Source organism: Mercurialis annua, linkage group LG4, assembly GCF_937616625.2.
Source record: "Mercurialis annua linkage group LG4, ddMerAnnu1.2, whole genome shotgun sequence".
Classification (NCBI taxonomy): Eukaryota; Viridiplantae; Streptophyta; class Magnoliopsida; order Malpighiales; family Euphorbiaceae; genus Mercurialis; species Mercurialis annua.
In genome coordinates this window covers 36,972,708-36,986,509 of record NC_065573.1, presented here as the reverse complement: position 1 = coordinate 36,986,509, position 13,802 = coordinate 36,972,708, and the positions used below count along the sequence as shown (strand labels likewise).

The following is a 13,802-nucleotide window of genomic DNA, read 5'->3' as shown; positions in this document are numbered from 1 at the left end:
GAAAGTTCAGTGATCGAAATGAAAAAAAAATAGTTTAGTGACTGAAATGAAAAAACTCGAAAATTCAGTGATCTTCAGGATCAATTACCCGTTAATTATGTGATTCAATGACATTTAAACACTACAGTAATACTACAAGTTTACAACTAATATATAATACCGATATAAACATACATGATATTAACTAAATAATTTGACATTTAGCTATATATAAATATTTGAGTTTGTGTTGTATAAGAAATAGAATTACAAGATGTTTATTTTCTTTATGAAATATTCATTAAATTTTAAATACAATTTTAAAATAAATTGTTATGTGCCGACTCCATTATAGATAATCATATAGCAATTATCTTTATAGTTAATTATGTGATTCAATGATATTTTTATGAAAGTAAATTATACTATAAATATGACGTTTCTCTAGAGAATTGAGTGCAATCACCCATTAAACCTATATTATTATGGAAGATTAATTTATGGCAACAAAGTGGTATGATAGTTTTACTCGCTTGTTTGTGTTATAATGTAATTCTAATGAATATTTTATTTTGTGTCTTTTTGTGCTAATTTGGATTACTTGATTTGATAATTTGTAATTTGTATGGGAAAGATACTAGATGAAAGTTGGTGCAAAACTACAAAAGAAGTTATTGTCCTTGCTGAAGAGGTGTGTATTTTTTACCTTTTTAATTTGTTTAAATTAAAATCAATTGATTAAATTAGAATTAGAAATTATTAATTTAATTAATTAACGGTTAACCGGAAAAATCATCTTCTCCACCTTTAAGAAGATGAAGAAAAGGAACTTTTTTTTTTAAAGAGAAAAGTGGATAATTTTTAGAGAGAGAGAGGGAAATTTTATATTTTTTAAAAAATGGAATATTTATCTTAATTTTCTCTTAGATAAAACTCTTAGTAAGCCCATAGTTCATATTTAGCTCAATCCAACGGTTCAACCGTGATATGTTAGTTATATTGAAACATGCCAGCTTCAAAATATAACAGAATTCCGAACAATATCAGGAAATTAACCAAAATATTACCAGTTAAGCGCTAATGTAGATACTCATAAAACCATATAGAAATTATTCATATAAAATATTTTTCTTTAACAATTATTTGGAATTCAATTCCGATCAACGACCATATTGTTTAATGAATTACAAGTACAATACATCTAAATACATTAATTATTTATTAACCTTTTGATTGCAATGTAATTTTTGATTCGTATTTTAGTTACTCCAATTCTAATATTAAATCACAAAAAAAAATTCTCAAAACTCAATAACCATAAATGTGACACGTGCTCCATCGTGATATTGACGGATCACACGTCACACGTCGAAAACTTACATCTCGACAATGCGGGGCATTACAAGAAAGGTGTTAGAATGGCTCAGAATAATTTTTCTCCGACCTCCACTTTCCTTAAACGAGGTTTCCATTAAACTAGAGTTTTAACTAGTCAGCAATAAACTTAAATTTTCAAAACTAATAGCAGTTTAGTTCTTTTAAAGAGGAAAACTGAAAATCCATCAACAACAACAATTTAAGTTTCAAAGATTCATTCCTAACCAACAATTTTAGTTTCAAAGATTTACACATTTTCAAAGATCCTAGAAAAGTTTAAATGTTTAAGTTGTTCACCTGAATATATAGCAAATGACTGAGAAATTCTTAGGTAGACTCAGTCCACCACGTCATCTATGGACTAAGCGTATCACATAATGACACGTCATTAAAATGATGGCAATCTTGTAATATTACTATTTAAAAGTGTAAATAAGTAATAAACGAATTTACAAGATCACCATCATTTTAATGACGTGTCATTATATGATAGACTTAATCCACGGATGACGTGGTGAACTGAATGTACCTAAAAATCTCTTCAAATGACTATATATTTATATCTTTAAACAATCTCCCCGTTACTCTTTTGATTTGAGAAAAGAGAACAATCATGTTTTTATAGTTCAAGTCTTTGAACTCTTTTAGTTTGAGAAGAGAGTCATTATATTTATAATCTTCGATATTCAACCACAATCTAGAAATCTCACATGCTATAAATTTAATTTTTTTTTGTCTTATTTATTTAATTTTGTTATAGATATTTTTGATAGCAAAACATATATACTAGTCAATGTTACAAAAATAATTCTTTGTACGCGGTTTTCGCATGAAGCCACAATAGAATCTTAATACTTTCACATCCAAAAATGATAATATTCTTGTCAAGCCACAAACACAAAACAAACAAACAATCAATCATTTTTCTATAGTCTTTGAATTCAAGAATTTTTGATTTACATGCAAAGTTGGCTATTCTTTTTAACTTTCCTACTTACTACTTGCTAAATGTACCTGTGGCTGTGGAGCTCTGCCTCAAACCCATCAATTTGTTCAACCATAAAAAAAAATCTTTGCATTCTATTTTTTGTCACGTTTTATTTTGGTTTATTAATAATACTAATAATTAAGTAAAAGATTAAGTAGTAACTTTTTGTTGGAAAAAGGGTCAGCCTATGTTATGAATTTTGGATTAGGAATTATTTATGTCTTTATATTTTGAAAAGGTGAAAAAAAAAATAAACAACTACTATTATTTTAAAATGACTCTTTCAGACCACTAACGTATTTTAGAAAGGCGAATGACATTCAGTGTGAGGGTCTAAAAAAGGCCACTTAAAATCTTTAGTGGCTTGTTTGCATTTTTTCACACTATAAGTAATTTTTTACCCAAACATTGAAGGCATATGTGATCCTTATCTCTTTTTTATTTTTAGATTCGATTTTTTAGTGAAATATTTAGTAGTAAAATTTTAATAGTTTACCCCTGGTAAATTTTTCCAGTTCGTCATCAATCTCCCATAAAAAATTTAATGCATAATACTTGTCTCTTTCAGATAATTAATACTATATATCTAGATATACGCACAAGTCAAAAAGTTCTAATGTCAAAGTCATTCCCATGTTCAACACAGTTTGGTTTTGCATGTTTACTTTGTTTTTGTACGATTTTTAATGAATATGATTGACCTAAACCTTTTGATTAATTGTTGATTTTGCATCAATTATTTAGAAGTGGGATAATTTTATAAATTTGAGGTCATTCTAACGTATGCATGGCGAGAGACTTAGTAAAATGACGCGTTTTTCATTATTAGTTCCTTGTTGAAACTAAACTGAATTTCTCCTTTTCTAGCAATAATAATCAAATGTATTGATATAAATTACTTTTTAGTAGATTTATAGTATTATATTATCATTTGAGAAAGAAATGCATAGTGATATTAGTGACCCCTGGCCAATAATTAAGTTGGAGAAATATTTTTCTTTCAAGGTTAATGAATAATAAGCAAACATGGTATATAATTTTAAATAATTTGTTTCAGTGTTGTCCCACTAATATTTGTTTCTAGGTGGGCCAATTTGTTATATATACATATGAAGTATTTCTAATTTTTATTGTTTTGTACAAATATAACTTAAGGTTTTAGTTTTGAACTGAGATATTCAGATTAAAATGAAAATATTTGGCCTAATGATATAAAAAATATCAACTTTGTGTAAATTTATAAATCTACAATAATTTAAGTATAAATTTTTAATTAATTTAGTTATACCAATTTTTCGTCTAAGTACAACATGTTTATCTTTTTGGTTCATTTTAGATAGGCTTAATCTTTTAAAAATATCCCACCTTTTTGATATTTTTTTTGTTTATTTCCGCCTTTTAGAATTTTTGATTTTAGCCCATTTTTTAATTTTCAACTTAAATTGTAGTTATTTATTCAAATTGGAGTGGAAAAAAAATTTAAAAATTCCTTTTAAATTACTATATATTATTTCAATTTATATTTTTATCATAAAATTTTTTAAACATGAAACAATATAAATATATATTTAAAAAATTTGTCACTTCAATTTATATAAATAAATATAATTGAAACTGAAATTAGAAAAATCTGCTATAATTGAAAATTTTAAAGATTAGGTCATAGAGCTCGGCCCAAATAATAAGAAGATTGTCTTCTTTACATTGTGAATATTTGAGCCAAGCCCAACTGTTTTCTTGATCATCTGAGCCAGGCCCAGCGCTCTTTTTGTTTCATCTGAACATGTTGAGTAAATTTTATAAGAATACAATGCATATATTTTCAGTTTTAAATTTACTAAGGGTATTTACATAAATATTAGGAAAATTAAAAATATTTAAAGAAATATTATTTGATTATATTTTCATACAAATATAAATTTTTTTAGAAAAAATAATTACAAAAATATTATTTAAAAAAATATTTGCTGATATAATTTTTGAATTTTTAAATTTTGCATATATATAAAGTTCACATACAATATGAATAATAAACGTATAATTTTTTTTAGTTTTTTATATATTTAATATACAATTTGTATATAATACAAATAATATATTGTTTTAAAAAATAATTTAAATAAACTATAATAACACCTTTGTCTTCTCTTTCACAGCAAAAAAAAAAACTAAAAAAAATAGTAAACAAAGAACGAGTGATCTGAAATTAAAATTTAAAATTCTAAAAATTCTAGAAAATAAGCTCTAAATCTATACATACAACAATAAATTAACTTCACAAATTTTCAAATTGAAAGAAGAAAAAAAAATTAATATTTTCATATCTGATTTAGTGTTCCGGCGAACTGGCTTACAGCTGACAAGTGGTGGATGACGAATGATAGAGGTTTGGCTGATGAGCAGTAGAGGCATCTTACGGCTGACGAGCGACGCCGATAATGGGACGGTGACAAGCTAATGTCGGTGGTGGTAAAATATTTTTATAAATATAAAAGTATGTAAGTGCTTTAGTAAAAGTTAAAAGTTAAAAGTTAAAATTATAAAAATAAAATTGACATACTTTGTTTGTAATTATTTTATAATTTTATAGTATATGAACTAAATTTTTCAACTTACTAATATATAGATTTTTAAATTTTTAAATTACCACCCAAAGTTGATGATGGGTGTTAGTATAATAGATAGTTATAGTTTGTTTTTTAGGAAAGATACTTATAGTTAATTTAATAATTTTTTAAATCATTCATAGAGACTGATTTTCATATTTTATAGCAAATTTATTTTCAAAATGCATCAATTGGGAAGTACTTTTTTTTTTATCTTTTATTAAACTCAACTTTATCCGAGTTGAGATCGAGTAGTTCGAATGTCATTTAACTTCAACTTCAAATTTATAATTAAAAGCTAAGTGAGGCCGAACTCAAGTTTGAGGTTTGTATAATATGTTCAAGTTCGACTTCAATCTTATCATAACTCGAGCTAGTGATGGAGGGAGGGGGAGGTATGGAATGATAATGACCCCTTCTATTTTTTCAAAAATATTAAAATTAGTATCAAAACTTTTAATATTTTATCATATGCCCCCCAGTTTTAAAATTATCTCCTTCAAATAATATATATATATATATATATTATAACTCAGCCTTCTTACTATTGTAATCCTGCTTCCGTCACTGAGTCTCAAGCCCCAAGTACAGGCTCGGCTTAGCTCGGCTCAACTTTTTTACCGTCTCAGTAGGAAATTTTTTACAAACCGTGCTTCCATACAGGTTAATTTTCTTTCCACTATCCAAATATTTAACAAAATGATATCTTGCACATCTACAAATAAATAAAATTCCGAGGACAGCGGTTATTACAAGAACAATAACAGAACACTTAACTGACAGACGAACACAAACATAAAAACATTATACTTTTACTGTCTTTCAAGTTTCCTTCTTTCCTTAAACTTATCAATTCTTTAGGGTTCCATTCATTAATTTCTACTACATCTTCTCAAAGGTTAAATCTTTTATCTTAATGGGTTTCTTTGATTCCATTCTCAACTGGCTCCGCAGGTACTCAACCCACCGCTTCACTCTATTTTTATGTTTTTTTTACTGCTTCTGTTTTGGTGGGCTGTTGTATGTGTGGTTGCTGAATTATGGTTTGTTTCGGTTCTGTTGGACATAAAGATTAGTTGAACTTTATAAGTTATACTACAGCTTAATAGATTGGTTATCAAGTGATTAATTCAGTATGTTTCTTGTTTTTGTTTGTGTATAAAATCTTACATTTGGTCTTCATTTTATCAATGCTTCTGGTGGTTGAGATATTCAAATTTTGGTTGATAATTTAGATTATAGACTGTGGCAGGCAAAAATTGATTGCAATTCAAAGTTCTAGGATAGGAAATGTTACACTTTATGTTATTTAATGAGGTTTGTTTTTATGTCTAATGGGACAATTTGTTAAAAAAAATTGTTATAATGAAATTCAGGAACATAGAGATTTAACAAGTGAACCTATGTAGCTATTATATGCGAAAAATGTTTAAAAGGGAGTTGTTTTTTAGCTGATTAGCTTCATTGCTGGTTGCTGATAATACAAAAGAAAATTGTAACAGAAAATGTTGAGTTGCATTACATGTAGTCGATTACAACAATGCGTCTGCCTATTACTAAGGTTGCCTTCCTTGCTATTGTTGAACAAGAATTTAGACGATTTATGTTTGCTTTGCTGATGTGTAGTTCGTTTCTCTTAACTTTTGTGAGGGAAGAACTTGAAGAACATATAGATATTGGTTGATGACATAGTTGAAACAGGCTTTATGTTCTAACTACTTTTTAGCTTGTAAATTTATAGATCTATTTCTCTACTGTTTCTAGTGTAATTCTTCTTTGCAGTGGACTAATTATGTTTTGATAAACTTATTTTCCAACCATAGTGATCCAAAGTTGAGAGATTGATCTAATGTCAAATATCTGGATTAGCTAACTAGTTTCTAAGTTACGGAAATTCGTTTTGTGTAGTTTATGAAAATGTTTAGAGTTATGTAATGGGGGGATTGTCTTTGTTTGAGCTTCTTTGCACAAGATGGAATACCCAATTTATATCATAATTTGAGGACTCCCCACTTTATGCATCTATCCGAGTTAAGCTAAATGTTAATAGCATTGTAAATTTGATAAATCTAATATGTATCTAATATGTTTGCAAATGATTAAATTCTATGTACTGAGCTAAAAAGAATACTTTGGAATGCATAAAACATCTTTGTATGACTAGGAATAGTTGTGGGTTTATTTATGAGCTTATCAGCTAAGTGATGTTTGCCTAGATGACATGGTTTTGATGTGTCCATGAAGAAAGGAAACTTGTTACTCTTCCCAATGCATTTCTAATTATTGTCATACAATGCTTTTCAAATTTCTGCTGCAATTTGGATTGGTGAACTTAAGTTAAATGCAGCTTAAGGAAATGTATTTTCTATTCGAGTTTCCGTGGATAATACGGAAGTTATTGTAATGGTTATAGTTTAGGCTTATAGTCCTTCACTAGTGAAAAGCTATAGAATTTGTATTGGCCTTCTTATTTCTTCAGTTTCACAGTGAATATGCAAATGACTCCATAAATGATGGTCATTTGGCAAACTATATAAACTTCCTCGTGCTCATTTTCTTTGTGCTTATTCTTAATGCCGGGTGTGGACATTCATGTTTAACATTGATCTGTTTTTCATGCCGATCTAAATTCTTTTTGTCTTCTTGGTTGTCGTGGAAATTAATGGCCGCTGTATCTGTTACATTGTCAATGTTGCCAGTATTTTCATTGTTGAGATATCCATATCTGTGATAATATGTGGTGAATTTTGGTTTACTTGATCTACTAATTTTAGCAACTTATAAATTAGACATGCAATGATTTTAACTTTTATATGAGAATTTTTTAGCTGTTGGTTCACACTTCATATTCATTTAGAATGGTGTTGAGTATTTTAAAGACACCAGCGTCGTGATTAAAAATTCATGCACATGCATATTCAAGTGTTTTGACCCATACTTTTTAAGCAGAAATGCGCTGCAGAGAGAAGAAATTTTCACAGTGCATCAAACAAAAGCAATTTTTATTTGTGAAGCTAGCTATGAGCCTATGACTATATATCTTGTATGAGTTTCTTAGGCAAAGGATTTTTTTAGCTGCAATTGCTTTCATTTGTGTTTCTTACGTCATTGCGTACCGTAAGATCCCGATAAGATTAGTCCAGCTGTGCATTGATTTCTGTTTGTTTTCAGTTTATTCTTCAAACAAGAAATGGAGCTATCCCTTGTAGGCCTTCAGAATGCAGGAAAGACATCTCTTGTTAATGCAGTTGCTGTAAGTAAATATATACCATCCACCTTTGTATTCTTTTGGGTTAATTGCAAGCGTGTTTTGCAGATCCAACACGAAGTTTTAATTTCTACAAATTGAAACACGAACTTTTATTTTTGTGCACTTCGAATCACTAATTGAAAATTTAATGAATCGGCGCTGATGTGGACTATTTGACCCATCTTACCATTGGATTGTTCGAGCAATGGGTTCTGGCGTTCGAAATCACTACCAATTGATTGAATTTTAAACAGTGATTCAGATTGTAAAAAAAATAAAAATTTGTGTTTCTAATTGTAATGGAAATTACAAAACAGATTATAGTTAATAATTTTTTTTGCATTTAAGCAATACTATTTTCTGGTATTTATAAATGGTTTTCTCTTGACATCTTTTCATCTAATTTTCCAGACTGGAGGGTACAGTGAGGACATGATTCCAACTGTAGGTATCTTTTCCCTGTACAAAATCCATACAAAAGCACTATATCATATTTATAACATGTTTATAATGTAATAAACTCTTACATGATGGATATCAGGTTGGGTTCAACATGAGGAAAGTCACGAAAGGCAACGTGACCATAAAGCTCTGGGATCTTGGAGGTCAACGGAGATTCCGTACCATGTGGGAACGCTACTGTCGTGGCGTCTCTGCAATTCTGTAATAAAATCTTAACCGATTTAATTCTAAATATTTTTTTGCATTTTTTTGTTTATTGACATGCTCTCCTGTTTAATAATAAACAAATATCCTTTATGCAAGGACAGGGTCTCACATTGACTTCCTAGTCTACGTATATTTTTGATTGATGCACAGATATGTAGTTGATGCTGCTGATAGAGACGGTGTTCCCATTGCACGAAGTGAATTACATGACCTCGTAGTAAAACCTTCCTTAACTGGAATTCCGTTGCTTGTTCTTGGAAACAAAATAGACAAATCTGAAGCTCTTACTAAGCAAGCTTTGGTGGATCAGCTGTATGTTTAAAAATGCTCGGAGAAATTTGTTTTCATTAGTCGTAAGTAATTGCAGCAGTTATTTAAGTTTTGTTTTGGAATTTTTTCAGAGGCCTTGAATCAATTACAGATAGAGAAGTGTGCTGCTATATGATCTCATGCAAGGACTCGATTAATATAGACGTCGTTATAGATTGGCTCATCAAGCACTCGAAAACTGCAAAATGATCCGCAACTCAAACATATCATCCTAGTCAGTGCTCTTGCTTCGAAATCGACGGAGGGTAAGATTCTAAGCTTGGAAGCACAACTTGTGAAATAGTAATCCCTAATGGGGTAATACTTCATCTGTTTGTTCTTTTATCAAACATGTTGTACAGCTGCAGAACAATTTATCCAAGTTCTTGAGGCATTGTTTAATTTATTTATTTTTAACTCCCATACTTTCTTTTATGCTTCTCTCTAAAAATGCTCATTTTATTAAGGGTTAATTACATATAAAATCACCACCTTTACATGATTTTTCAAAAATAACTCGACTTTTAAAACGTCTCAATCCAGGACACATTTTTAGGTAAAATTTTGTTGACTTGGACACCCAATGGGCATGCCACGTCAGCAAAAACGCCGTAAAAATTGCCGATATTATTTTTGAAAAGAAATGAAAGGTGGTGCGCTAAATTGACACGTTTTAAAAGTCGAGTTATTTTTGAATTTTCGTGTAAAGGTGGTGATTTTATATGTAATTAACCCTTTTATTAATTTCTTTAATTTCTTGAAGAAGTTATTGGTTCGATTATTCTTGTTTTAGTGTGTTTAGTGTTGCTGGAGTTGAAAAGCTGAATGATCATTCGGTATATGCGCTTGATAGAATTCTGTTAAGATCATGGGATGAATTCTTCCCACAAGCACGGAAAATTCCCTCTCCCCAATGATAAAAGGAAAAGGAAAGAAAAGCTTGTGTTTGGTCATCTTTAAAATTTGTTATGCATTGAGATTATTGGTCTCCAAGATTTGCATTAGAATTTCAGTTAATTTTAAAAATATATACTCCTTGCGGTCCAAAACGATAGTCCACTTTCCTCTTTTTTTTTTCTCAAATAATTAATTGTCCATGTTCCTAATAAATCACAATTTAAAGTGTTGATTTTTCCATATTGTCTTATTTAAAGTGTAACATTTAATGCCATAAGCCTAAAAAGTAAATTAGTCATAATATATAATAAGGATATGATAAGAAAAATAAAGATAAAATTGTGAAAATCTAGAACAGGTCGGTTGTTTTTCTCTATGGAAGAACAGTTCGGGCTGTTTTAACGAACGGGTTCGTCCCGTTCGTCTTCTCCGGTGATTTTTTTTATTATTTTAATTTTTTGTTTAATTTTTAGTTGGAATGTTTTTTTTTTTCAGAGATTGTAGATGTGGTTTTCGGTGGGTGTTTGGGGGTGGGTGGGTGAATTAGATTTAATTAGTTGGATTTTGAAGCATTTAATTAGATTTTGAAGCGTTTAATTGGATTTCAAAGTGTTTAATTTTGTTTCGAAATATTGAATTATGTTTCAATTGTTTTAATAAATATTTTAATTTTAAATATTTTTTAATTATTGATATTTGAATGAAGAGGATGAAAATTGTTAAAAAAATTGTAAGTATAAAATTGGTAAGTATTTTAAACATTAATGATTTTTTTGAATATTTTTCCTATGTACAACGTCATTAGTTGACAGAAGAAACTAAGAGAGTCAAGTTTTCGGTGTGATGTGAGCCGTTTTAAAAACTACAGAATGTAAAGTGAGCAACCTCGACATTAGCAATTTATTATTCTTTTAGTCTGATTTCAGGGGTTAAAGTGAACTTTTTATCTTTAATAAAATAGTTAATGTTGTGGATATAAGAAAATATTTTATAAAATGATTAAGTTTTTTTCTAGGACCTTATTTTTAATTAAGAAAAAGGTGCAAAACAATAGAAATAAAATTGTTGTCCACCCCAAAGAAGTGTGTTTTTGTACTGTAGGTGGCAACCATGTTGAACATAATATATATTTATTTTGCCAACCTGGGTCAGAATGTCCTTTGAATCACAACACAAAGTTACATTAATTTAATTAAAAAAGTTTTGATGATCGATAATCAATAATCATATAAATGAATTGCTAGGTTGGCTGTGACATTGCATATCATGTTCACTCTTGTTATTTCAATTTAATGCCACCACGTTATGCCATAATGTGCTATAATGTGCCAAGTCAAGAAATCATGGGCGTGGATATTGAATAAAAGATACAGTGTCATATAAATTATATCATTAAAAATTAAATACATATTAACTTAATTAGTATTCTCACTTTCTAAAAAATGATGAAGATTTCAAAATTAATCCACATATGATCACATTAATTTTTTAGATAAAAAAATATCACGATATGATAAATGTAAAAAGAAAATGAGCTATTTTTTATTGTGTGATTCAAAACAAAGATTCACATTTGTCTGTTGTTTGTATTTTATCACATTAGTGTGTGACTCAAAACAAAAATAAGTACAAAATAAATAATTAAATAGAATTTTATTATCTGTTGGTCCACATTTTTATTTTTTTTCTTAGTCATTTTCATGTGATATGAGTATGTTGAGTGAGGTAGTTATAGTTGCCTTGTTTTTATGTTTTTAAATTTTAAATTTCTGGGCCTATTAAAAAGCACAGTAACTTTATGAATATTGTTAACTAAATAATTATTACTCTATTCCGGAAATATTATTATTTTCCAAGATCATCATCAATTTGAGTGAAGTATAGCAATTTGTTTCGGAAATAATTAATTAAAGTTATTTGAGTAAAGTAAAGCAATTTGTTATTGCTATTATTATTTTAAATTTTGTGACCTTCAACATGATTCAGCTGATGTGAAGCAACATGGAGCAACTATTTAGAGTATTTACCATTCAAAAATTTTAGAGAAAAAAAATAATTCAGTCATAAATTCAGTGCATAAAATAATAAAAGTAATTAATCAACCTATTTATTTTATGTTTTTTTTAAAATAAAAACCAAAACCTTGACAAATTTAACAAAAAGAAATGAAAGACACACTACCTAATATATAAATTCTGTTAACAGTCTTAAAGATATCTTAATGTCTTGGCATCTGATCTTAACAAAAGGGAAAAAGAAAGACTTATGTCTGAAACCTCAAGAAATGTGAACTAACAACTCAGTTTCAACAAATTAATTTTATCAAATAAGCAATTGCAATTGGAAATATATGACCTAATTCACACTCATTAGACACATATAGAAATTTATTGTAATCCTTTTCAAGTAATTTATACAACTCTGTTTCAACAAACCAAAGTTCCAACTCAATCCAATTTTAAATTCCAACCACATTAGTGGGTCAATATCGAAAAAGTAAAATCTGGGTCTTAATAATTTGATGTATATTTTTTTTCTAAATTTATGATAATTTAGTTTTGAATTAAATTGATTTGATAATTTAAATCAACGGAATCATATCTTGATTAATAACAATAACTAAGAAACAACGAGTATTTGTCCAAATAACATACCATGAATTGACATTTAATTGCTTATCAAATTGACTTAGCACCTGCCCTAATATTATGTCTCTCTTACTACATAATTATACCTTCATTTTGAACATAACAATAAAAAGAATAATAATTCAAAAAATACATATGCAAAAGCAAAGTCGCGCAAGAAAAGTCGCACGAAGACATTCTTTAGTCGTTGGATCCAAAATATCCTTTTGTTAACTTAGAAATTAATTTAAATTCAACGCCAAGAGAGCGTGTAGAAATTAATTTAGATTCAACGGCTAGAGAGCGTGTTCGCCTGATTTTAAATTGGAATAATCAATTATTCAATATATATCATCTGATGAGCAAAAGTTTAAGAAGAAAAAGAATTAAAGCAAAAGCCAAAAAAGTTACTTAATGGAGTTGTTAAGGATTTGAAAGTATTAGGCTTAATTTCTTAAAAAACCCCCACCTTGCACTTTTTTTTCGTTTATACCCTGACCTTGTAAAAACACCATTTGTACCCAATTTTGGGTTTTTATGTTTCATCTCTACCCAAAAGTATTAAATTGTACTCTTTTCATTTAGAAAAGAGTTAAAACATACTTTTTTCTATTTTTAAAAATACAAATAAATCCTTAAACTTAAAAAATGATCAAATATATCCAAATAATTAATTAATTTTTTTAATTATATAAAATAATAAAAAAATTAAAAAAATTATTAATTTTTTTTAATTTTTTTGTTAGAAATATTTTTTAAAAAATTAAAAAAATTAAAAAAATAAACAAAAAATTCGGAATTATTTTTAAAAAAAATTAAAAAAAAATTATTATTATTTTTAATTTTTTGAAGAAAATGGTATTTTTGTACTCTTAATAACTTTAATATATAATTAGTATATAAGTTAAAAATGAAGAATTGATTTAAACTCTTTTTCAAATGAAAAGAGTACAATTTAATGCTTTTAGGTAGAGATGAAACATAAAAACTCAAAATTGGGTACAAATGGTGTTTTTACAAGGTCAGGGTATAAACGAAAAAAAAATACAAGGTGGGGGTTTTTTTAAGAAATTAAGCCAAAGTATTATTATACATCAAAC

The 13,802-nt window shown here is 28.1% G+C and overlaps 1 protein-coding gene across 2 annotated transcripts; it reads left to right on the top strand.

Annotated features, from left to right (window-relative positions):
- The first annotated feature begins 5,590 nt into the window (after positions 1 to 5,590).
- On the top strand, positions 5,591 to 9,599 carry LOC126678208 (ADP-ribosylation factor-like protein 8c). 2 transcript variants are annotated; one of them, XM_056105622.1, is made up of 6 exons: positions 5,591 to 5,613; positions 8,122 to 8,203; positions 8,612 to 8,644; positions 8,742 to 8,863; positions 9,020 to 9,181; positions 9,271 to 9,599. In XM_056105622.1, exons 2-6 carry the CDS (start codon positions 8,141 to 8,143, stop codon positions 9,386 to 9,388), a joined length of 498 nt encoding a protein of 165 aa, XP_055961597.1. In that variant the 5' UTR covers positions 5,591 to 5,613; positions 8,122 to 8,140; the 3' UTR covers positions 9,389 to 9,599. The 2 variants fall into 2 exon arrangements, with proteins under 2 accessions (XP_055961597.1, XP_050229070.1); XM_050373113.2 differs by lacking the exon at positions 5,591 to 5,613 and adding an exon at positions 5,695 to 5,904.
- The last annotated feature ends 4,203 nt before the right edge of the window (positions 9,600 to 13,802 follow it).

Bases quoted from the DNA above. Each gene is read 5' to 3' on its own strand.
- LOC126678208 (XM_050373113.2), top strand. From the start codon at position 5,867: ATGGGTTTCTTTGATTCCATTCTCAACTGGCTCCGCAG. The intron at 5,905-8,121 runs GTACTCAACCCA...GTTTGTTTTCAG, and splicing joins ATTCTCAACTGGCTCCGCAG to TTTATTCTTCAAACAAGAAA. The intron at 8,864-9,019 runs GTAATAAAATCT...ATTGATGCACAG, and splicing joins CGTGGCGTCTCTGCAATTCT to ATATGTAGTTGATGCTGCTG.